This window comes from Plectropomus leopardus, chromosome 16, assembly GCF_008729295.1.
Source record: "Plectropomus leopardus isolate mb chromosome 16, YSFRI_Pleo_2.0, whole genome shotgun sequence".
Taxonomy (NCBI): Eukaryota; Metazoa; Chordata; class Actinopteri; order Perciformes; family Serranidae; genus Plectropomus; species Plectropomus leopardus.
Genome location: NC_056478.1, coordinates 8,114,162 through 8,139,393, shown reverse-complemented (window position 1 = coordinate 8,139,393; position 25,232 = coordinate 8,114,162). Strand labels below are relative to the sequence as shown.

General features: G+C 38.7%; 4 protein-coding genes across 6 annotated transcripts; 1 reads left to right on the top strand and 3 right to left on the bottom strand.

Annotated features, from left to right (window-relative positions):
• Positions 1-5,835: 5,835 nt before the first annotated feature.
• Positions 5,836-9,802, bottom strand: LOC121955383 (E3 ubiquitin-protein ligase rnf146-like). 3 transcript variants are annotated; one of them, XR_006106629.1, is made up of 3 exons: positions 9,655-9,802; positions 7,805-8,929; positions 5,836-6,142 (listed from the first exon to the last, which is right to left on the bottom strand). XR_006106629.1 is itself a non-coding variant. In XM_042503317.1 (3 exons), exons 2-3 carry the CDS (start codon positions 8,926-8,928, stop codon positions 6,093-6,095), a joined length of 1,092 nt encoding a protein of 363 aa, XP_042359251.1. In that variant the 5' UTR covers position 8,929; positions 9,655-9,802; the 3' UTR covers positions 5,836-6,092. The 3 variants fall into 3 exon arrangements, 2 of the variants coding, with proteins under 2 accessions (XP_042359251.1, XP_042359252.1); XM_042503317.1 differs by having other exon boundaries at positions 7,887-8,929; XM_042503318.1 differs by lacking the exon at positions 5,836-6,142 and having other exon boundaries at positions 6,742-8,929.
• A 1,483-nt stretch (positions 9,803-11,285) lies between these two features.
• Positions 11,286-13,545, bottom strand: LOC121955979 (R-spondin-3-like). The gene is made up of 5 exons (XM_042504077.1): positions 13,198-13,545; positions 12,641-12,832; positions 11,903-12,043; positions 11,674-11,820; positions 11,286-11,557 (listed from the first exon to the last, which is right to left on the bottom strand). Exons 1-5 carry the CDS (start codon positions 13,265-13,267, stop codon positions 11,358-11,360), a joined length of 750 nt encoding a protein of 249 aa, XP_042360011.1. The 5' UTR covers positions 13,268-13,545; the 3' UTR covers positions 11,286-11,357.
• Positions 13,546-17,520: 3,975 nt separating this feature from the next.
• cenpw (centromere protein W) lies at positions 17,521-20,257 on the bottom strand. The gene is made up of 3 exons (XM_042504022.1): positions 20,093-20,257; positions 19,848-19,961; positions 17,521-17,727 (listed from the first exon to the last, which is right to left on the bottom strand). The coding sequence occupies exons 1-3, from the start codon at positions 20,177-20,179 to the stop codon at positions 17,701-17,703; spliced, it is 228 nt and encodes a 75-aa protein (XP_042359956.1). The 5' UTR covers positions 20,180-20,257; the 3' UTR covers positions 17,521-17,700.
• A 295-nt stretch (positions 20,258-20,552) lies between these two features.
• Positions 20,553-24,381, top strand: hddc2 (HD domain containing 2). The gene is made up of 6 exons (XM_042503682.1): positions 20,553-20,633; positions 22,200-22,321; positions 23,061-23,163; positions 23,297-23,365; positions 23,462-23,600; positions 23,823-24,381. Exons 1-6 carry the CDS (start codon positions 20,559-20,561, stop codon positions 23,978-23,980), a joined length of 666 nt encoding a protein of 221 aa, XP_042359616.1. The 5' UTR covers positions 20,553-20,558; the 3' UTR covers positions 23,981-24,381.
• The last annotated feature ends 851 nt before the right edge of the window (positions 24,382-25,232 follow it).

Here is a 25,232-nt window from a genome sequence, read left to right as displayed (position 1 = left end):
AGAATACACTAACTGATGTTACATGTCATGTTAGATAAATGTTTTAAATTGTATAATAAAGTAATGGTTTGAAATAATACCCCTAAAAGCTAACCAATGAAGACTTTTACAGCAGTTTTACAGACTTATATTAAAGGTCAGAACTACACCTGCCAACCGTATCAGAAGCGCACGTGCATCAACTCATGGACGAAAGGCTTGTGTTTGAGACAGAGGGAGATGAACACATTAATGTCGTCCTCAGCTGAGCAGTGAAGTTAGCTAACTCAGTGGTGCTACCTAGCAGTAGATGCACGCTTCCTTCTGCACGGTGATACGATCAGCAGATGTACTTCTGTAGAAAGAATACAGTTCCCGTATGAAACTTCTCACAACAAGGTCTGTGGATTATCTTGAGTAACTGCGTTATGATTTCTGTAAAGAGACACTGCTGTTGAGTTTTTCACATTTATCTTTTGGCACTTTAAGTACCACGAGCCAAATGCCATCTAGTTCCAATATATTGAGGGAAGGCAGACATTTCTACAGCTGATATCTCCAACACTCGGCAACTCACAACGAAAAAATCTAGACTGGTAAATAGCACTACAAGTAAGAGGGAAAATATGTATTTTTGTTTTTGAGGTGAATTGTCCCTTTAAAGATATTAAATAAAAGCAAAGCTGCAGTAGTTGTTGAGGCTGTTCTTCTTGAACACACGTATCAATAACATGGAATTTTTAAACTCCTGTTCATCTGCTGGGAGTGTTGACGGCTTAAATTATGAATTCAGGAGTCAATCCTGTTAGACCACAGGTGTACTTTAAATCCCACCACTCTGCACTTCCATTTTTCATCCACTTTATCTGCAAAGTACAAAACGGCCCGTCTTCTGGACTGTAGCTCGTGTCACGGTCCTACTCGCTCTATCTTCGTCCACATGTCCGAACTGTCAGTGTGTCTGCGTACATCCATTGAAAACGGCCATCTCAAATGCCGGATGATGAGTGTAGCAGGACGAGAGGTGGGACCATCAAGGACAGCCGGTAGGGCCCAAAAGGGGTTCTTGAGAATTTCAGCCCTCTCCATTAAAATAGAATGGGGCCCGAATATCTCCTCTTTGTAAGACAACCCGTGAGGCTCGGCTTTCAAAACAAGAGCAGGGTGCTCTCGTGGGATTAGCTGGTGTTGCCCGGCAGAGGTGACTATAGTGATCTATTTATCGTGTGACGAATGACCAATTTTAATTTGGTTTCAGTGGAGCGGTCAGCTGGGAGCGGCTACATGGCCCCGCCGTCTGGCCTGTGGCCCATGCAAACATGTTCACCTTACACAACACACGCACGCACGCACGCACGCACACACACACACACACACACACACACACACACACACACACACACACACACACTTGCACTTTTAGCACAGAGGAATAAAGTGTGTTCAACAACAGGGCTATAAGTCTACTGCCATGCTATCAGCTCTCATAGATGGATTACTGAACAGGTTTACTGGGCGCAGGGGCCCAAAGTGTCAGGGGCCCCCTGACCTTCACTTGCAAAGTGTCACTTAAGTGACACTTTATGACCAGGTAGCCACTTAAAACAACCATAAAGACAAAAAAAAACAGCCTTGAGGTAACAAAATAACTATAAAAAGATGCAAAATGACTAAAGAAGACATAAAATTACCTAAAAGAAACACAAAACAGGCTCAAAGAGACACCAAACAATCAAAGAAAGATACAAAATTTTCCCCAAAATTCCAAAATGACTCAAATTAATAGAAAGCAACCTTGAGGATGAACAAAATAACTACAAAGAGACACCAAATGACCACTAAAGACACAAAATTACCTACAAAAAACTCAAATCAGGCTAGATGAGACACCAAGCAACCAAAAAAGACAAAGAATTACCTAAAATAAACTCCAAATTGGCTCAAAATGACACACACATACACTGAAAAACATGAGAGAACACAAAATAAACAGAGGCACAAAATAATCCCTAAAAAGACACAAAATTACTTTAAGAGGCACAAATGATCTCAAAAAGCAAGAAAAGGGCTGCAAAGACAACAATGTTTACATGGACTAATGGACTGCAATAAAGTCTACATAATGCACACACACTTGTGTGTTAAATGGTCAAAGGGACAAAAACCTGCCGTATTTCATGCCCTTTCATTGGCTGGACAGGAATGAGGCAGACCAGACACAAACGATACAAGATAAATGTAAATTAAATCTGGGGTCAGCGGGTTGTTTTCACTGTGGCAGGCTGAGGGAACAACAGACACAGATGTTTCTTCAGCGTCTTTGCCCAACAGGACTGACTGACAGGCTGGAATGGAGAAGGTGCAACTGTCAAATCTTCGCCCCCTTAAACGTAGAAACCCCAGCGAAGCACGTGTGGTGACAAATGCTCTGAACTATTTGGTGGCCATGTTTCCGACTGAGGACCTTATTTATTTTTACAGTGGTGATTCAAGGCGACAATGAGCATGCTAATGAGCACGCTAAATACCCTGATAAGCCTACTTATCATTAAAGCAGTCCATCACTTGTCTACACATTAGTTGCCGGTTCATACGGTACACTTAGCTACTGCAAAACTTATTCAACCCACCAATTCAAATCCAAATTCATGAATGTTTAAGTTTTTTTGCAGTATCATTTTGTGCTCATATTTGAACTCAAATTATGGCATGAGTTGCAGTTCAGCTTTTGACTGATAAAGTCATACATGTTGCTGTTTGTCTACAATAGAGGGAGAAAGTGTTGGAGGCACATTTGACTACTCTGTCTGAAAAGGGAAACCACAGGTGCCTGCAGGGGTCCTGACAACAAAATAACACAAATAACTCAACCTCATTTTTGTTGTTGTTACATTTTTCACTATCCATGGACCATTCACTTGCTGTTAACGTATATTTATAGCTGCTATATTCACTTTGACTTTATAGTGACATATATTTTGATATCATCTGATGATGATTTTATTATAATGAATGTATGCCTACTGTTTATGACAATGATTTGTCTTATATTAATTTATTGTATAGGTTGATGGATGTTTTGCTGCTTGTTTTTAACTCTTTGTTGTAAGGTGTCCTTGAGTGTTTTGAAAGGTGCCTATTGGCCGAATTGTATTTTGTGGCAGCCTGTCACTATATTGCACCAGCAAAGGCACCACAGGGCTCCCTCTAAAATCACAAGTTGCAGTTTTTACGCAACAAAACAAACTAGTTCTAATCTGTTAGATACCAAAATGTAGAGGTACTGATGCACAAATTTCTTTTAAAACTTTGAGCTGAGTAAGACAGACTTTTCAGCCTGCTTCCAATCTTTATGCTAAACTAAGCTGAACAAACCTAACTGTGTTTATGGCATGATTTTGCCACTAAAACATTAGTCGACCAGCATGATTTTGACACTTAAGTCTGACGTTAGTCGACCATCTTGTACCTCCTGCAGAACATTTCTGTCTGTAGATTAAGGAATAGGCCTATTTTTAATCTCTAGGTCAGTGTATGTAATAAAGTGGTGCGTAAAGTGTGAAGCAAATTCCAGGTTCAAATTCCATTTAATATCTCACCATTCAGTCTCCTTTAGATAGCAGATATGATGGATACAGTCCAAACATGGACTGTGCAGTCATGTGTTACTGTATATAGTTAAGGAGAATACTCATAATATAAACTTTATGATTTTAGAAGTCATCATAGTAATGATGTGACGCATCGATGTTATAAATGGTTCAGTAGCAGCGAGCTTAGCGAGGCGTGTCACTTGATAGGCTCTAATGGTGTTAGGTCGATGATGGTTACAGTAGGAGTGAGGTCATTCCTGGCTCCTGCAGGAGTGAGATACCCCGTCTGTGAATCTCAGCATTATGGTTAGAAATACTTGTGACATACTGTACATAAACGCACAGACGCAACATGCACAGCTGCAGCAAAGAATCCAAATATTAAAATTGCACCATAAAAACTGACACAGATACCAAACGTGTTACAAAAAAAGAACAGCTGCAAAAAATGCATGCATGTTTCCATTTTTTACAGAATAAAATAGACAAACACTCAATTTACATAGTCAGTTGACCTTGTTCAATAAAAACAAGGTCATAAATAATCCATGCAACAACAATGCCATGCTGCGGGCCTCGGGGTGCCGAAAGATGTGGGTCTGACAGGACTATTTGTGGAGGGATTGGAGACAGCGTGTGTATTTTCTGTAGTGTGAAGAACGAGACTACACGAGGTATTTGAGCAGGATATGATCGCACGTATGAGGGAGTTAAAGGGCAGCCATGTGTCTGAAAACATATAGTAGTGTTGTCTCCTGTCAGTCTGTCTGTGTGTTCGTCTGGCCACATCATGCAGAGCAGCAGTCAATGACTTATCACGCACACTCAATATCTGTCCTCTTTTAACTCAGACGCAACATAACTGTCCTTCACATGGACAGATGCAGCTCTATACAGGTTCAATCTAAATACAGTATGTTTCCATGACATGTTAATCTGTCTGTGTCTCATAGCATGCCAGCTAAAGTTTCACCCTTTCTATCATGTGACATATTCTTGATCTACCTGGATACAACAGAGAAGTCCAGCTGCTGAGCTCTATATAGGAAAAATATCACATATATCGTCGCGTATGATATTTTGATTGGTAACTGATTACTGATAAGTGGACTTAAGTAAATACAAAACAATCAGCATGCTCACTGGCACCTTGGATCGCTAAACACAATAAGGAAACTTTAGTCCGACTCATCACCACCAAATATTTCAGAACTTGTCATCTACATGTAAAGAAGCATAATGCATTCACGAGAAAAACAGCAACCCTTTTTTGGAATTAATAAGGGTTTTATCTTCCTATTCTGAAAAGTTTTCATAGAAAAATCCTTCTATTTTTTTTTAATTAACAAGATAATCTAGTCTAAGAAAGAGCTCTGGCTCCCTCTAAGCTGATAGAGTCTAAAAGTCTAAGATAATTCAGATGAAAAAATCAGAATTCTGAAAAAATAGGACAAATATTTTTCCCATGAAAACTATTATTCAAAATTTTGCAATGCTAATCTCATGTATGCCATATGCATGAACACGGCCAAGATTATCAAAAATGAAGAAAGTAAAACATGTAAAACACACCAAACAATCCCTAAGGGTTAAAGTCTGCAGATGTTAATTATACTTAAAGCATCGAAAATACAAAAACACATCTTTAGCCAGACAACATTTCACTGCTCTTGTCAGCGAAGTTACAAAGTTACATGGAAGCTCTACAAAGCTACTTGCCAGAGTTTGGCTCATTAAGACGTGTTTCTTATTCAAGTCACAAACCATGTGCACACACTGAGCCTGTGCTTTTATTCAGCTGGCAAACACTGCAGCCGCACTGGTGGAAGTAGTTTTGGTTTTGGAAAACCTGAAACAAACCTGTACATTCACAATCCCATGCTTTGTGCAGCACCAGTAACAGCAAGTTATAACACTCCCAGTGTCTTTTATCAGCAGTATTAGAGAAGACCAGAGCGACGAAGCTGTAAAAATAACTGCTGTTGTGTGTCGGAAAAGACTGAGAAAGAATGTTATTGCTCTTATTGGCAAGTTTCCAACCATCTTACTTGTGTGGAGCCTGAGATCAGGTGGCATGAAGCACAGCTTAATGTGTGCAACAGCTCCATCCAGTGGACTTTTTGACTACATTGCATTTAAAATCAGGACAAATGTTGCAGACAGGCCTGTGGATCAATGCCACGTTTGTTTCCAGTCTTCCCATTAATCTAAATTATTACCCATAGTTCTCAACTAAAAAAAAAAAGGACGCATCATCCAACACTTTAAATTATAGATATTTAATGACTTGACAAAACACCACAGAGGCAACACCACACAGACAGACGTTTTGGGTAATTCACACATTAAGACACCAACAGTGATGAGTTGACAGTTAAAATTATAGCAGCTGAGGCGAAAACGGAACAGAGTGCGTGAGGACAGCTCGAGATCGTCCAAGTACGTGTCAGTGCCCTGGTAGTAGCTCTATCGAGAGCACTACGACAAGAAATAGAAATCCAAATGTGTCCCTCTACGTATTTAGCCAAACACTTTCCAGTGGTTCTGCCAGTAGCTTTCAGCACCCGACCCTGCTCACAACAACACAAACACACAGCATTATTAAAACAAGACTTTCACACTAAAATACAGGTAATACAGTCTCTTTTCCTCGTACACACACACACACACACACACACACACACCCACACACACACACACACACACACACACACACACACACAAACTCCAGTTTGAATATTATTAATTAGGTCCTGAACTTCAAAAAAACCTACGCAGCAAAGCGGGAAAAGTGAGCAGTTTTAACACTATGTAATTGGTACATAAGCTGCTACATTTAAGCTTGATTTGTTTTTTTACACCATCACAGAATCAGCCACATTAACCTAAAGATTAGAGAACAAAGACGGTGTAATTTAACCCTTTGAGACCTGAGCAAATTGACTTGATGTCTTTCAAAAACATAGGTAAAAGGCAATGAGGAACTTTAGAAGAAATGACAAAAAAAATTAGCAAAAAAGTAAAAAGTACAAGCAGATTACATGAAAATTAGAAATCAACAAAGTAAAATAAAACAAACAAGAAAAAAAGGAAATAATAGAAAAAGTGCTTAAAAAATCATTCTATAAAATAGTTTTAAATGTTATGATAATTCTAAGTATCTTTTGGACAATTTTCCCTTGCTTCTTTAAAAATAATTTAACAAATCCACTTATTTCTTGCAATTTGCGGAACAATTCTTGCCAAGATGGCCAATGCCTTTTTTTTCTTGTAATTTCAACTGAAAGCAAGCCAAGTTGCTGACGTTTCAAAGGTTTAAATACCTTTGAAGTGTCTGATCCCAGTACAAGAAAAATTATGATAATTTCAAAAGAGGTTGTATTGCCATGTCACAAACCGATGGAAAGGCAGTGACAAATTATAGTTTTTGGCCAATATTTACCAAGAATCTGCTGTAGTTTCTCAACTTTCTTTGACTTCAACAACAGTCTGTTTACACCTGGTATTATCATGTCACTTGGGTGATCCAGTCACAAGTGGACAGCTCTATTCTACAGCTGGCATTAGACGCCTCTCCACATGCGTCTCAAATGACCACATGTGTTCAGATCTCACTTCTCCACTCTGTATGCAAATAAACCAGTGAATCATTTCAGTTTGCAAAGACCAAATGTGTTGTTGCTTTTAACCAGTGGGAGATTTGTCACACTATAGGAACACTTACTGCCTTTATTTAAGTAAAATTTGATTTAACTGAAGGGCTATGTGGAACTTACACCTGTACTCAGAGTGGTCCACTTGTGACCAAATAAGCCAGGACGCATATTAATACAAGGTGTAAAAAGGGCTCAAGACTGTTATACTTCACTACATAACCTGCTGCTGAGAGCGATGCATAACTATCACTGTGTGCATTATATATTGCTGGCTGAAACTCGCTTTTGAAGTTTATAACAAAAGGCTTTAATTTGTGTGTTAAAGGTCCCATGAAATGACAAATGTTTTATTATTTCAGCAATACTACATGAAACATACACTCAAATGTATGGAGACATCTGAATAGGCCAAGAATGTTTTGATATAAAAATAAGTAAAATACATTTTAGGGTTGTATTTGGCACATGATTGATAGGGCAAAATACACAGAATGACAAAACAGCACATGAAGAAGGTATATTTCATTTCATGGGACCTTTAAAGATGCATACTGGTTTTCAAACTTTTTTGCCGACCTGATTAAAGTTTAAGCACTGTCATCTGTAGAACAGAAACCACTGTCCTGTCGCTGTCACACTTCTGTCACAGTGCACTGACCATCAGGACTGCGTGAGCGGAGACTGAGTGCAGAACTGGAGGGCCCACCCCTCGGAGGCATCCTGGCTGGCTGGCTCTCTCTTAGCGGTCTTTGCATGTGTCTCCTCTGTGGCATCGATTCTCCTCTCCCTCTGTCGCACTCCCTCTCCTCCTCACTCTCACTGCTGCCGGATGCATATTCATACGTGTGCAGCTCATCGTCTCCTTCCACCTCTTCGCCCTCGGGCTGGCTGATGAGGAGCTGGGAGAAAGACTCTTCCACACTTAAGGGTGAGGGAAGAGGGGAACTAGTGAGATGGCGCCCCAGGAGTGTCGGAGGTCTGACAGGGGGAAGAGATGCCATAATCGCAAATGATGAAGATTGTGATTGGCCGTCAGTGTCCGATCCATCAGCTGAGCTGACACGTTCTGCCACAGCTGGGATGACAGCTGCAGGGATGGGGGCATGTTCGGGATCTAACCTCAGTCCTGCCACTCCCTTCTTGGGGATATCTACAATGTCCCGCTTTATCTTGCGTCTGCGTCCATGCTCATTGCGCCGATACTGCACCATGTTCTCCAGGTCGGCCACATAAAGAAACCCTGCAATCAGCATCTCTGTGCTCTTCCTGCCCTTGGCGAAGGCCTCCTCCAGCTCACGGGTTGTCCTCTCATCATACTGCCACCAGCCGTTGCGCCCCTCATAGTACCATGCATAGTCACCACCTCCGGTCCCTCCACTGCGGCTCACCCCTGCAGCTGCTGCTTTCAGTTCTTCAGGTGAGAGGAGAACCGGCCGCTCCAGGAAGTCCTCTGGGACTTCTTGTCGGCAGAGAGCGCAGCGCTTGCTCTGCCAGGAAGCACCTTTCACACAAAGAAAACAGAAGACGTGGAAACACGGGAGGCGAACAGGGTGGACGCAGCTCTGCAGGCAGATGGCACACTCCGGGGTAGTGGAGGAGGAACTTGAGGGGTCTGTAGCTGAAGTGTCTCCTACCTCCTCTATTAGCTTAGAGGGAGCCAGAGCACTTACTGAGCGGTCAACTTCTCCACAGCCTGCCATGCTGCAAAGAGAAACACAGCATCATCACAACAGGTCTGCCTGGCAACACTTAGACTGTATCATCTAACTGTACCTCGTATACTTAAACTTAATTTAAACAAGCTTTTACTGTATTATCCAATATCTAATTTACATATATATTTTATTATCAACCTGGCTAACTTTGTGTTGCATGGCCTATGTGTTAGTTCATGTGAACATATTGTTTATCCGTGACTGCATATTTGGAGGTGCCCCACTTGACATGCGCTGCTCTGTTGATAGTTTTGGAAACACCCTCAAGCACAAGCACAACAGAAAGATACGCTTTTCGCAAACATTTTAAAATTAAATGCAGTTTATAAACAATGCTAATTTAGGAAACGTAACTACGAAAGCGCGGACTGGCTGGCATCCGTGACTTTGCAGCTTATTACGAGTTATATCAGAGGCCTCTTTCCTGCTGTTTGACAGTTAACGCAATGCTAAGCTAACATTAGCTAACACACTAATATTCTAGTTGCATTAGATTGTAAATTAAGCCTATATTACTGGCAGTAGCATTACAGACTCGTCTATTTAATGTTAAGTAACACGACGACTAAAATACTGTAAAGCTAACGTCAAGGTAACATTAACCTAGCTAACGTTATGCTAACGCTAACTTGACAGCTGCTGTAAGCATATGTTAGCATGTTAGCTGTCACTGAGCTTCCATTTTATTAACATCTGTATTCAAACACTCACCTGAACAGTGTGATATCTGTAGAAGCGTCCTCAGCAGAAGCGCAGATGGAGAAATGTATAAAGCTGCATTTATTTTTGGTTATAAAGTTATGTACGCTAAGTGAGGACTGAGCTGTGGTCAGACCAGGGTTCCGGTCAAAGTCCGACTGACTTCAGTGTTCCTGGATCGGCGTCACATCCTTTCCAGTGCAGTATACATGATTTGTAGATCTGCGCACAGAACGTAACGCGCATTACCTCTGTTATGAATTATGACCACGTGTTTGTTAAAAAATAAAAATGCAAGTTTCACTCATTTTAAAAAGAGCAATGTTTTTCTTTTGTAAGGCAGATCTTTTTGGGGGAGGTATTGATCACATTACTATAAGTCTACGGGCTGTTTCTATGGAAATTGATTTCTTTTTTATTTTATTTCGGTGGTTATGTCAAAGCATGTGGCCATATTAATTAAAAGTACCATACATGTATATTATTGTGTCATGATAATTTGACTCATTATGGTGCAAAATACCCACACCATAGGCTAAAAATATTAAGGATGCACGATAACGGCACATCATCGATATCGGCAGATATTAGCTTTAAATTAAATGTCTGAATCGACCAACGTGCTGATTTCTGCCGTTATCACATACTTATTTTTAAGGTGACAAAGTGAACATGTACAAGACATCAACCCTAAGCTGAAGTATTTTTCTTATTTTGCACAATTAATTAATATTTTATACACTGCAAAGCATTGTATTTAATATCTTCATCTGCAGCTGTTACGGTAGGAGTATGCATAATATGATGTTAATTCCATACAGAATAGACTTGATGATCACTAAAATTAGGTGGATATATCAATATTGATTATCGGCTCAATGAGTTGTTGTATGAGAGGATATCAGATATTGGCAAAAGAATCCAACATCATGCATCCCCAGAAAATATCTATACAACCAAAATATTATAATAGTCGTACAGGAGAACAACAGCTATTTTCAAAAGTTCATACTTGTTATTCTTCTGGTCAAAGATAGTCTAAAAAGATAATGAACTTTGAATAAGTCTCTCCCAAATCCAAAAGATAGAGTGCTAAACCTTAAATTTTTGATTTTATCAAGTATTTAGTGTGGAGCTGCTCTGTAGACAATGCATTGGGAAAAAAATATAGATGACACTGAGATAGTGCTCCTCCTTCCACCATCTGGGTGTTATAGTTTTTTTTTAAAAATCACCTTCGCTACAGGAAACAACAACCTCTGTTAAACAATCCTAACAAACTCACACCAATATCAAAGCAGCTCGACTCTGTCATTAAACTCGTTAGTAACCGCTGGGTAATGTATGCCGTGTGATGCTAACAGTTAGCCCTGTCACTGGGTGTGTGTCACTTTGATACTGTTTGCAAGGGCACTGTCACTGCATCCTTGGCTTAGCACCGCCCACAACAATTTTGATTGGTTTAGAGAAATTCAAACAATACATACCATCTTTTTACCCACAGCATGATAATAGAGTGACTTGAACTTATCGCAGAAAAGTTCATTCTGTTGGACTGCATAAAAAAATCTGTTTTACTTGAGATGACTACATCTTTAAAATTTACAATAGTTTAATACATAATAGTTTAACCAACCAATATAAAATGTGCAATAACAATCTGAATATCTCTGAAATTTCAACTAAAAGTCTATAAGGGGCTCCCTTTTAACTTATTAGAACCTGGGTCGACTCTTCAGTCTCTTTTTGACAACACACTTCCTGATCTCTGACACATGAGGGCAGGGGTCACCGTAAACACTTGGATGCTGCAGAACTTGTCGGATACGTGTCTCCTGTCCCCTCCTGAAGGCCTGCTTGCTCTTTTTCCGAACACATGGACCCCAAGATGTCCATCCTCCGACCTCACAGTGCACTGAGGAGAGACATGATGATGAGAAAGACACTCAGAGGTAGCGAGAGATGAAAACGTAAAGCAATGTATTTGTCTCAGGTGTGAGGAAACAGTCAACGAAAGTGAATTTCTCTCACCGGGGAGGACGCATTGCATCAGCTGCACATCAGGTTCGAATACCGTTGGGCAGGTTTGATGGCACTGGCCGTGGAGAAAGTACAGCTCTGCTCTGCATCTCACACACATGTTCCTCCTCACACACAACTCGCAGCCTGGAGAACAGTCTGAAACAGACAAAAAAAATCTCACTGTAGTTACCTGATATCATGCAAACTGTGCTGTGCAACATGCTGCACGGTGCCTCACCTGTGCATTCTCGCAGTACTGCGTTTGCCGTCAGCCCATTTGGACAGCTGTTTTCACATTTTCCGCGGAACAGGAAGTGACCTGGGCGGCAATGTGTGCAGAAACTTTCACTGAAACAGGAGGCGCATTCCTCCTTACACCCTGCAGGCCGATGAAAATAAACTTTGGTCAGCGTAAAATGATATTTACTTTAATAAGTTTTCAGTTTACATAAAAGATATTTCAAGCCTGACCCTGGAGAGTCCGATACATTAGAGCCGCTGACTTAAATGGACAGTTTGTCCAAAAATCAAAAATACATTTTCCCTCCTTACCTGTAGTGCTATTTATGGATCCAGATTGTGCGAGTTGAGGACATCAGCTATAGAAATGTCCAACTTTTTCCTAAAATTTTTTAATTATAGTTTTCTATAAAAAATGCCACAAATACATTTTTTTAAAAAAATCTTTGAAATAAGACAAAGGCCTTCCAAACCTGTGATATTCTTTAAAAATCGGCAACATATTTTTACGTTTTCTTCAGAAATTGTTAAAAGATTTTAGGAAAAAAGATATATATATATATATATATACACACACACACACACAAAGTTTTCTACTAGTTCCATGACTTTTCCAGGTTTTCCATGACCGTGGGAACCATGATAGCTCTTCAGATAAGAGAGAAAAAAAATGTATCTTTGAGTTTGGGGTAAAGTGTCCCTTTAAGCACTCCTCTATGTGTCCCTCAGTACTCACTGGTGCAGGCGCTGATGTGCGGAGAGCGCTTGCCATAGTGACCCCGGGGACAAGTGGACAGACAGGCGCCCCTTTGCCGCATCCCGTCCAGCTCCAAGTGAAAGAAGAGACGAGGTTTACAGGACAGACAGCCGTTCAGGGCAGAGCAGGTCACACAACCTGACGGACAGAGTCTGCTCACGGAGGAGCTACCTGAGGAGAGGAGATATGAGATGTGTGCTTCTGCCTATAAAAACGCTGAGTGAGTTTAATATTCTTTCTGAGCTCGTGCAACTAGAATGCAAAACTCATGTGCTCTGTGCAGGATGAAATTTTACGGGCAGCTTTTTTTATGAGCCAACAGACAGAGCCAAACTGCAATTCATAATGTGCAAGGGGGTAAAACCAATGGAAATCTATGACCACATTGTTCCCTGAAAGCTGAAAGAGCACATTTATTGTCTCCATATGTTGTGTCTGTCTACTGTTTACTATCTTCCACCAGAAAACCAAGCAAAAGATAAGGTACATTTCACACAAGCCATGTCAAACAAGATATGATGTGCATGAATACTCACGTCTTGCGTCATCAAGGCCTTTTGTAAGATTCATGAAGTGCAGAATCCAAATTATTGATGGCAATCGCATTTTCCTTCTCCTTCAGTGCAGCATCGATGCCTTGCATCACATCCAAAATCCCACGATGTACATTTTAAAATAAAGTTCACTCAAATGGACCCATGTAGAGGCTGCAGTCTGGGTGAGAGAGCATTCGAGTGCAAACGTTTTCTTGAAGAAAAATTCAACGTGCATTCCATGAGATCACTGAAGCCGGCAGAACGCCACGAAGAACGCAAACAGAAGAGAAACCATCATGATAGTCGCAACCCAGATTTATTGTAAGTTTGGGTGAGCTGCTGTGGGCTTGTCTCTGTTTCACACACACATACAGACACACTCCCAACCTCCTCTCTTGACTTAGCCGTCCTTTACGACACTCCTCCTGATCTTTTATCACATCACTGTCTCTTCACAGAAATGGAGCAACACTTTAAATTCCAACCTGATGGAAATGTATCCTGACATGTCGCAAACTCAACATTTATTCGCACATTTATAAGTTTATTAGTCTGGGGGTTTTAAAGTCCCCCTTCATTAAAAATATGTTTTCTTATTGTTACTTCACGCAGATGCTTGACCTTCACTTTGCAGAGTTTGACACCAAAATTTACATTCAGCTGCGCAAGGAAGACAGTTTATTTATGCTCATTTTAAATCTGAGTTTGACACATAGATAGAGGCGTGAATTTATGACATCACAACTCGACACCATTGGTGGTCCAATAAACAACTTACTTAGGTATGATTTAGAATATTGTAGAGCTGCAACAATAAACTAGAAAATTAATATGCAACTATGTTGGTAATTGATTAATCATTTTAGTAGATTTTTTAAAGACAAATAACCAAATGTTTGCAGATTTAATTCTTCTTAAATGTGAGAATATTATGATTTCTTTGGTCATATATTATGAAAGATTTTGTATTTTTGGACTTCTTGGTCGGATATGACACGATCTGAAGTCCTCATCTTGGGCTCTGGGAAATTACACAGGATACGTTTCACGATTTTTGATTAATTGAGAAAATAATGAGCAGATCATTCAATAATAAATAAATTTTAGTTGCAGCCCTGAGTTAGTAGTTTAAACTTTTTATATAAACAATATTTGCGTTTTCATAGATTCCAGATTTTTTCTAATTGAGGAAGAAAAGGTAGATATGTTTTTATATTGTACAACTTGTGTAAGAGTTTGGTAACAAATGTTTTGATATAGTTTTGCTGTTGTTAAATGTGGAGCCCTTTTACTTAAATTCATCGTGAATTTTCACAGAATTTAGATTTTATTTTATCCACCGTGGAGGTATACAAGGAAAAACAAAGTTTTCCTCACATGTTCAAGGAATAATTGATATACAAACAGTCATTTTGTGGATGAAGTATTCCAACATTTTGTTGGGACATATAAATATGTGTGACAATATTATCTTACTGACTGTAGCTCACAATTTGTATACAGACGTGCATTGATGTTTTCACCAATTAAATATCTGACCTATACATTATTGAGTAAATTGCTACAGTTTTTTTTTCACATTTAGTCAACTACATTGCTTGTTTAGAGGTGATTGTAAAACACTGAGTACAGAGACGTCTGTTTTAGTCCCATCTTTAAAGCATACGCGCTCAGCCGAAAGGCAAATAGGGTGAGTGTGTGTGTGTGTGACCATGACAACAAAATATCTTTTCATTTGGTTCCATTTAAAACAATAAAAGTGAAGCTATGTTTTTGAGGCATGTCATCACAAGATCAACACCAGCTTTTCACAGGCTGGATGAAGTCACAGGGATGGAAAAAGACAAAACAACCACTGCAGAAAATCTGAAATTACCAAAGTGTGCACACTTTTTAGATTTAGTTCAACTTAAGCCATGAATGGGCACCTCGTGTTATCTGTGAAGACTGGATTTAGAAACTGTAAACCACAAACACAGGGTGATTTGACTACCACCCAATGAGAAAAGAAAACTGGAGCGCTTTAGGTGTCAGAGAGGATGTGAGATTCCCACAAAAACACTGGAAGGTGATAAAAGCCATAAGCTCCAGAGAATTTGTTGTTTGGCGTCGCGGTGTGTATTATCGGCTGTTTTGGGAACTTTGTGGTTCTCAAAACAGATTTGAATTCTCCAGTGTTCCCCTTCCTGGAAATGGTTTCCCTGTGGGATTTATGATTCTTTGCTTCACGCCATAATCCTTTCAGAGCCTGTCAAATCTTATAGAATCAAAATGTGGGTTTGTTGCTTTTGCTTATTTCTAAACATTGTCATATTGTTGTTAGACCTCGGATTGAACAGAAACAGGGACACACTTGAAACCATGTGCTCCTTATTAAGGAAGGAACAGCCAGTTATCATAATAACATCTCTGCCAGAACGGACTGCCGTGCTTTCTTGGGCTTGCCTGGAAAAATGTCAAAGGAGGACTCAGCGGGGGCTTTACAGCAAGATTTTACACTGGAGCTGATTTATCTGAGAGACGGAGTTAAAAGTTACACACAGCCAGACAGACGAGCTGGACGGGGCTTCGCTGGCTGGCTTAAATTGTCAACAGGTGCTCAGACACAGGCGAGGCACGACTATTTCTTTATTTTGATAGAGGAAGAGGAGTGTTTCTCAAATCCCCCCAGAACAAGTGCAAAATCAAGAGAGGAGGACGATAGAATAACACCTCTGGAGGTGCAGCCAGCTGCTGCAGAGCGATATCATCCATCAATTTGCAAGCAGCAGATTTATAGATTAGATTGTGCTTGCAGAGCACATTTCTCCAACAGGGGAATGGGAAGAAGTTTAACTCTATCCTCATTAACACATGTTAACTGCCAGGTAGAAACTTGGAAGATTGTTTAAAATGTTTGCAAATGCATTATCACTATTAGAAGGCTCGGCCATGAAAATATGTGAATCAAGGAGAGACCAGCAGGGCAGGTGTCAGGGTTCAAAGGTGAGATGGGTGGGGCTCCACAAACCCAGTAACACCTCCTCAACCTGACTGGGAACATAAACACCACGAAGCTACGCTCAGCGGGGCGCCGGATCAGATTCATCAAGAAAATAACCGTTGGAGGCCAAGGAATGTCTTCACTGCCAAACAGAAAAAATGACTAAGATGGAGGACAGCAAGCAAAGGAGTGAGAATGCCACGACAGTACTTAGGTTAGGGACCATTTTAACCATATGAACAAACACCTGTAATAATGTTCATGTGATCTAAAATTCAAATACATGCGCTGCATAAAGACTTTTTATATTTACAATTGCAATTCTGGACTTGGATTATACTAGTGTTGTCAAAAATATGGATTTATGGATACTTCTTGATTCTGAATATTTGAAACAGTTTCCGTTCTCATGCTGCACTTTCTAATTCTCTTACTGTTAACTGCAGTCATCCCGCTGTTCTCTGCCACAGACTAAAAAAAAGTTACCGTTGTAATTTGTACCTTTGTTTAATTAATCTCTTGAGAAAAGTTTGAAATATTATGCCCTCAGACGGCCCCTTTTAATCCAATTCATCAGGAATACTCACACTTTTTGGATTCTTCTTTCATCATGTAGGCATGTGAGCAAAAAACGTTTTGATAACACAAATTCAAGGAAACATGGGGTGAGTATATACAAATCCTTATTTTGGGAGAAAAGTATTCCTTTACATTGGTCAACAGTTCATTTTACTACAAACCATAAAAACAGCTTTTAGGTCACCACCTGCTATCAGGCTTCTGCTGGAGCAGAAAATGCACCAAAAAGAAAATGCACCAAAAAGAAAATGCACCAAAAAAAATATTTTCAATAAAAATCAAAAAGACATGGCAAGAAATAAGATATAATTGACCTTTTCACCACTCACACACCCTCAGAAAGTAAAAGTCTGTCTGTGAAGAACCCTGCAGTGACAAGGTATGAGCAGGATAGCATCTCAGCACGCAGATAATCTATGTAGCGTGAAGAAGTGAGGAATTTGGGAGGAGGCTCAGTGAAGAAGCTGTGAAGCATGCAGCTTAAAAGGCTGAGCATGACGGATGATAGGAGAGAGAGACGGGGGCCGGAGTGATCTGGAAGTACTAACGCATGCTGAGCTGTCCACAACTTTGAGATCAAAGTTTAATATACTCAGTACAGTTGTTTTCCATGCTTGTATTATTTGTCTTGCTGTATTTTTTGACACTTTCTAATGTGATTGTTGACCTGATGGCAGCAGCAGTGATGACGTGATTTATCGAGCGAGCTATAATGTTTCACACTGTAAATTTTGGGACTGAGAGGTCTACAATATGAGCCATTTTAAGATTCACAGAAATTTAATTAAGAACATAAAATTTATGACAGAAGAGATACACAAGAGATAGAATAAAAAAGGACATTTCAGAAGAAAACATATACATCATAAAACAGCAAAAATACTGCTGCAATCGTTCATGAAAAATGTTCATGAAATTAATGCTGACGCACATGGCTGTCCTCATCCCCGCGCTTTTTTCAGAATTTTCTATAAAGACAGAAAACAACCTCTGTAAGTCTCCTGTTCAAAATGGAGACATCAAAAAAAGTGTTCAAGAAATAAAATTATTATTATTGTGAAGCAATACCAGCACTAAATACTAGCATCTCAAAAATGCAAAAATGTGTGTTTCAGTTCTGTATTTTGGATTGAATTTGACTAAATTCAGACAAATGCATTCAATCAAAAATCATTTTTGTTTTGAAATGTTATATGAAATTGGCTAAAGTGATATAATAAAATGTTTAGGACTTTTATTCATACTGAAAAGGACAGAGATCTCGATGATCTTGATTGAGCACCCCTACTAAACAACCTCCTATTTACTGGCTCAGTTGTTTCCAACACGTTCTATGTTTTTCATTTAACTTTTTTGATGCACCCGCCTTTAAACACAAATCTATTTAGACTCCAGGCAGCATCTTAAAACGCCTGACAATCACTGTAGTCTTTAACAAGAGATGATCTTTGATCATCTCTGACCAAAACGTGACTAACAGACTTACTGTAAGTTAAGAAGAAGAAGAAGCAGAAGAAAATTTTATTAATTTTATCCCTCTGATATTTTTCTCTCACTGCGCTGTTATTCAGACATGCAGTTGTTGTGAAGGGATGATACTAGAGTAGATGGGGCTACATTGGCCCCTAAAAAACTAACTGCTCTGTGCCTTGCTCAAAGACACATTGGCAGCACAGATGGGTTACTAAATGGGGCCCAAAGTTTCAGGGCCCCCCCTCTGTTCTTCATCACAAAAAAAAGACTACAAGGTGGCTAAACCACAACTACTATATAGAAGACGTGGTGGGGCCTTTTTTATATCTGTGCGCTGGGGCCAAATGTCTTATACTTAGGCCATGCTTGGCAGTGTCCAGGTATTAACTGGCACCTCTTTATTTACCAGACCACACGCCGTACTGGCCGGTCTGTGCCGGACTAAAAACAGCCGCCACCCAGTTCCTGAGCCAAGACAAGATCAAACTACTGCCACCCGAAAACTAAATTAAGATACTCAAACATAAATTGTAAAAGAAAAAAATAGACATTATTGCCACTGCTGCCTATTTATAGTCATTAAGATGTGGGCCATTTTCAGAAGATACAACATTTCTCAACTGTTTTTAATACAGATGATGACAATAAAACAGTGCAACAAAACCCTAACTTAAAAAGTATTCAAAAACTTGGGACTATCTTCTTATATGTTTTAGTTTTCATATAACAATACAGTCATAAGAAACTTTTCCACACTGAAACAACCATAACAAAATATGTTTTCCCTATTTCATGTCTACAAAAAAAACTGTCTCACGTGTCTTTTTTGACATTTTTTATAGTCTAGACAATTAATCAAGTAAATAATTGTCTGATGAATCAAAGATGAAAACAACAGTTGCAGCACTGATCAGAGGTTATTTAAACCTGCAATGTAGACCTAAGATACAGTTTGCAATCTGTGATTATGTTTGACCATTTGAAACAATATTGTAGAGCCACTGAATAACATCTGAGATTGATGCTTGAACTATTGTGGGTGCTTGATCCATATTTATTTATTTACTCACATATTTAAGGATTTTAAGATGCAAATTTTGAACCATTTTCTTTTGCCCTTTGCACAGTTAATTATATATGAATATCTATATTGTATATTAACACATGCTTGCATCTTTATATGAATTACACATTCACTCTTTTTTATTTTAATAACTTTATAATTTTATATATATATATATATAGTTATCAGTTTGCATTACTTTTATTTTTATGTTGTCATTTCAATTGTTGTGTGTTAACGTCCGTGTTTCTTACAACATTGTGAAATTTTAACCCTTTTTTGTGGTTGCAGGCTTCAAATAAGCCTACTCGGGTTTTTCCCCTGCTTGCACTCTGTATATTGTGTTATTTTTGTCATTTTGCGTGTTTTCAATTGTGGCAAAAATAAAACCTAACCTAGCCTAAATCATGTTTGACGTTTGTCCGGTTACATTGTTAGTCCCTAAGAGATAAATCCAGTTATCTTATATTTGACTGATATTGATTTGACGTTCATAAAAGTCAGATACGGAGAAAAACAGACTGGTTTTAGCTCAGCAGCTTTTGAACTAACCTTGGAGACGGCTCTGAGATGATGAGCTCTGACTGTCGCAGATTTCTCCTCAAAAGCTTTCGCCCTCGCCTCCTCAGCGAGACTTCTCAGAAACAGCAGAGTCAGGAGTTCAATCTAAGACAAAGCGAAGAAATAAAACGTTTGTATAAATCAGCGGATTTTGTCTGTTATGCTAGTTAGCATTAGCCATAAACAAAGCGAACAGTCACAAACAACCGCGTCGTTAGCTCGTTAGCACTACTTACCATCGCTTCTGACGTCGGCCTCACGTTTATGTTGGTCTTCGTTTTCGTTTTGATAATGTATTTCAACTTGGGCGCCTTCTTCATCATTTTGACAAATGTTTAGGGGTGACTTCAGCGCAACAAAAAGTTTGTTACCGTCTTTCAATCTCCCGCTTCTCTCACTTCCGGTTAAACAGATTCTTCTTCGTGCCTTCAAATTAGCGCTTGTTGCCGTTACTGCCATCTGCAGTTTATTTCTAAGCAGCGAATTTAAATTTTTGTGTTCAAAGCGAGAACGCGACACTTTACATTTAAGCATAAAACAAAACCTCAATAATAATAAAAATATTACAAAACACACTGACGATATAAGTGTAGTGTGGAGGTATCAGTGTTCACTCTGGCTCGTTGTGTTGTTTATGCTGCCACCCAGCGGCTGCTTTGGATCATTACATCATCATTGTGGTTTCCGGGGCAACGGACAGCAATGGCGACCACCACGGAGACATCAGCCGGCATGAGCAAAATGCTGCAGTTTATGAAACTTATCGGACAGCTCAAAGTAAGACTCACGCCCAAACTCTGGATAATTTTCTGCGGTTCTGGTCCCTGACCGAATATAAGAATCAAAACACATTAAAAGACCCAGTGCGTAGCTTTTCCTGTCAGACTGCTTTGCTGCTGCTGGTGTTTTTGTTTTGTTTTTTTTTAACCACAATTTATTGTAATTTCATCAATATACACTGCATTCAGTATGTCAGGTTTACAAAATTCAACAGTATAAAGAATTTATAATAATACAGAAAATATCCCAGGGGTACAAAAATCAATACATAATAAAACTTTTTTTTCAGTTAATACAATTAAATAAATTTAAATAGTCAAGCGTCTTAACAGCTTTGGGGCTTGAGGAGGTCCGAATAGATTCTGAATATTGCTGTAACTCCAATAGAAACAGTTTAAGTAATGGCTTTTTAGAAGTGTATTTATATTTATGGATATGAAATTTAGCTAAAATAATAAGCAGGTTAATTATTAGTATTCATTCTTTTTAGAGCCGCATACATTGTAGAATCCAAATAATACATCCACATACATAAGAGCAAAGCTATTCAGGATATGAGATTGTACATATCGAATAAAGTCTTTCCAAAATGTCACCGTACTGGGGCATTTCCAAAATACATGAACAGTAGTTTCATTGTCCTGATTACAAAAACAACTACAGTCTATGTCTTTATGAAGGGATTGTTTTGCAGGGTAGCAGCGGTGTGCTGGTGTTAATACACTCAGACTGTGCTGTGTGACTCACCACATACACCAAGGTTATTGTGGTTAGGTAATACTAAACTAAAAAAATAAATTAAAAAAATAAAATTATATGTTAAAAAATATTGCAGTTAACTGAAATAAAAAATAAAAAGGAAAAATTTAGAAAAAAGTGTCTGTGTTTATTATTATTGTTATTATTATTATTATTACTTTAATTTCTGTTCATAATTTTATTTCAATTTCAGTTTAGTTTCAGTTAAATTCAACAGTGAATTTGCATGTTTAGTTGAGTTTTTTATTAGTGTTGGTATTATATATATATATATATATATATATATATATATATATTATATAAACAACATACATTTAGTCAAATTCAACGAGGATATCTAGATGACACAGAGACAATTACCATAACAATGTGTTGTTTTTGTATTGTGATTCCTATTTTTAACTTCTTAAATATTGTCTTTAGCACAAAAAAAACACATTATAATAAATGTAGGAAATAATAATAATACCAAAACTAATACAAACTCAACTGAAACCAGCAATTTCACTGTTGAATGTAACTGAAATTAAACTAATAGTAATAATAATTAAAAAAACTATAAATATACCTTAAAACAATTTTTTTGCAACTTAAGAGCGGCGGCGGTTTTACCTGTCTGCTTGTTCGTTCAAAGAAATTAAGTATTTATTAAAAGTTTCACATATGATAAAGTTTTCAAATACATATCTTTGAGATCACGAGTACAAAACCTAACAAATCAGTTTACAGCGTCAGTATCCACACACACAGACTAACTGTCTCACTCTCACGTGCCGCTGACGTGTTGTGGTCACCCGCCTGCAGAGGGTCCCTCGGACCGGCTGGGTGTACAGGGGCGTGAAGAAGCCAGAGAGCGTGTCAGACCACATGTACCGCATGGCCATGATGTCACTGACCATCACCGACCCCACAGTGGACAAGGACAGGTAGTTTACAGACCGACCTGGACGCAACTTCACGAGATTAAAATTCCACTGAAGCCAGTTTGACCTCTGAACTCCATCCTCTGTGGTTTCATTTAACCCTTTGAGACCTGGATAAACATTAGTTTTCTTGGGCTGCATTCAGATGTCTTTTACAAGCTGTTAAACCTTTTGAAACTTGAGCAAATTGGTTCGATTTCTTTCAAAAACATTGGAAAAAAAGGCAGGGAGCAACTTGGCAAGAAATGTCCCATAAATTGCAAGAAAATAGTAAAGGTGACCAGAAAAGATGTGAAAAATATTTTTGAAAAGGAAAAATGTCAAGAAAACAACATATATAATGAATATTTTATATATTTGAAATTATATCAAAGGGAAAAAAAAAGGATTTTCAGCACTCTTTTGAGTCAGTTCTTGTTTGTTTTTTACCTTTCTTTTTTCTTCTTCTTCTTCTTCTTATTCGCAATATCCTTGTAACTTTTTAAAAACAATTTTCTTGTTAATTTTGTCCCCACGTTTTGCAAGAAATAAACCTGATTTGCTCAAGTTTCAAAGGGTTAAAGCCTTCAGCTATTGAAATGAATGGGACTTTTGCATAACATTCAGAAAAACATAAATACTCGTCAGATTTTCACTTTGCTTGTGCGGTACAGTCCAAATAATTAGTTGCAAAAAAACTTAAATACTAACAACTAGATGCTTAAAGAATAAATCACAATTTTTTCCCCCTTGCTGAGTTTAGATGTATAAAGCTGGCTCTGGTTCATGACATGGCAGAGTGCATTGTGGGAGATATCGCTCCATCGGACAACGTCAGTAAAGCAGAGAAACACAGGAGAGAAGAGGCAAGTGAGCAGTGTGTGAACGCTTCCTAAAATTAAACCTGGTCAGGTGGCATCACGATGGTTTGTAAAAAACAAAAAAATGACATATTGCTGTTTTGGGCCTTTTTAATTTCTCTCGTCACGTTTCTCTCAGGAGGCGATGAGACATCTATCTGCTCTCCTGCCGGAGGGACTCAAACAGGAGATTTACGGACTCTGGGAAGTACGTCTCTTTAGTTTTGTATTTCTCTTCTATTTGTAACTCGTGAATAATCATTAATCGACTCAGAGCTCTTCATTTTAACACGTTTGTCTGCAGGAGTATGAAAACCAGAGCAGTCCAGAGGCCCGGCTGGTGAAACAGTTTGACCTGCTGGAGATGATCCTGCAGGCTCATGAGTACGAGGAGCTGGAGGGAACGCCGGGAAGACTGCAGGAGTTCTTTGACTCCACTGACGGTAAGTTTTCTTCTTCATGTCGTCTCTCTTTTCTCTCTTCTTCACTGGATCTCACCACTGACAGGGTAACTTCAGGCTAATGGAAACAAGAGTTTTGAAATTGGTCCAGTATGAAAATATATATAATATATACTGTAATATATACAGCATGATACAGTATATCAAAATAATAAGTTGTCTTTACTTGCATTGTATATAATTACATTTTTTATTTTCTCTTAGGTCGTTTCCACCACCCTGACGTGCTCCAGCTCCTCGGCTCTTTGAATGAAGAAAGACAATGTCACATGAATAAATCACCTGAAGCAAAGAATTCTGGGACAGCACAGATGACTGACGCGCTATCTTCACAGCCACATACGACTTCACACACTCCCTGACTGTGACCCGAAATGTGTGTGTACAGACGGACGCACAACCATCACAGGATCAGTGGGAAACTGTATTTTTGGGAGTTTCATCTGTTCCCTCCGTCACCTCATTTCTGAGGAATTTGCTACAGAAGAACCGAGGATGATGGCACAAAGATATCTGTGTGCATGCAGATATTTTAGCCCATTAGTTTAATTCACTGTTTTTGGAGATTAGAGCATCACTTTCTATAATAAAGGTGTTTTGCTAGGAATGCAAAATTTGCCAGGTAATGTACAAATGCAATAACTTGTCAAAATCCATTTAGATGTCCATGTAGAAAGGGCTGTTTTTTATCTATACAAATACCTGAATTAAAGGGGATCAACTTCCCTTCATTTTTTTGTCTTTAATAAAATGTTACAGTGTCTGATGTTCATATTAAATGAAGTTTCAAATTATGAGGCAAATTATGAAGCAGACTGGGCTTTTTTGAGAGGGGGGCTGGTGCTAGAACAGTGTTTCGGACAGAGGGTGAATACAGGCGTTCAAGCACAGACAGTATGAGGAAAATAAAGTGTTTGCTTTATTTTACTGTAATAAAAATGACTAAAGTGAGATGAACAGACTAAAAACTTCATCTGATTAGATAAACAGAAACCACAAAAATAAGGAATTTTTCAGGATGGACATGCATACCAAGTTTCATGAGTTTTTGGGGCAGCCTCCAAAAATGCAATTTATCTGGCAGAAAAATAATTTCTTGTATTCCAGGAGGGTCCTCGCACTGTTCGGTGCTCAGGCCCTAATAATCATAATAATATATTAAAAATTTTTTTTAACTTTGCAGATTTTATTTTATTTATTTGCTAATTTTCAGGCAATCTAATTGTTCTTTTTACTTCTTTTCTTCTATTGGTGCTCATTGCCTTCTTATTATGTTTTTCAAAGACATCAGGCCAGCATGTCCAGGTTTCAAAGGGTTAAAAAAAAATTGCTCAACCTATCAGTTATAGGTCTGTGTTTATGCTAGTTTAAATGTGCCAACCCCCATATTTGTTTGGCTTATCCTTGGAAAGCACGGCCAGCCGTACTCACTTATAGCTCTCTCTTCATGCTAATTCGAATGTGCCATCCCCCGTGTTTGATTGGCTAACTACACCTTAGGAGGAACCAATCAAACACAGGGGTTGGCACACAGCAAGCTTTAATGTATATTTCCAGTCTATTTACAAATACATTTTGACAGATGATATATATTATTTTGCAGGTATAACCTGA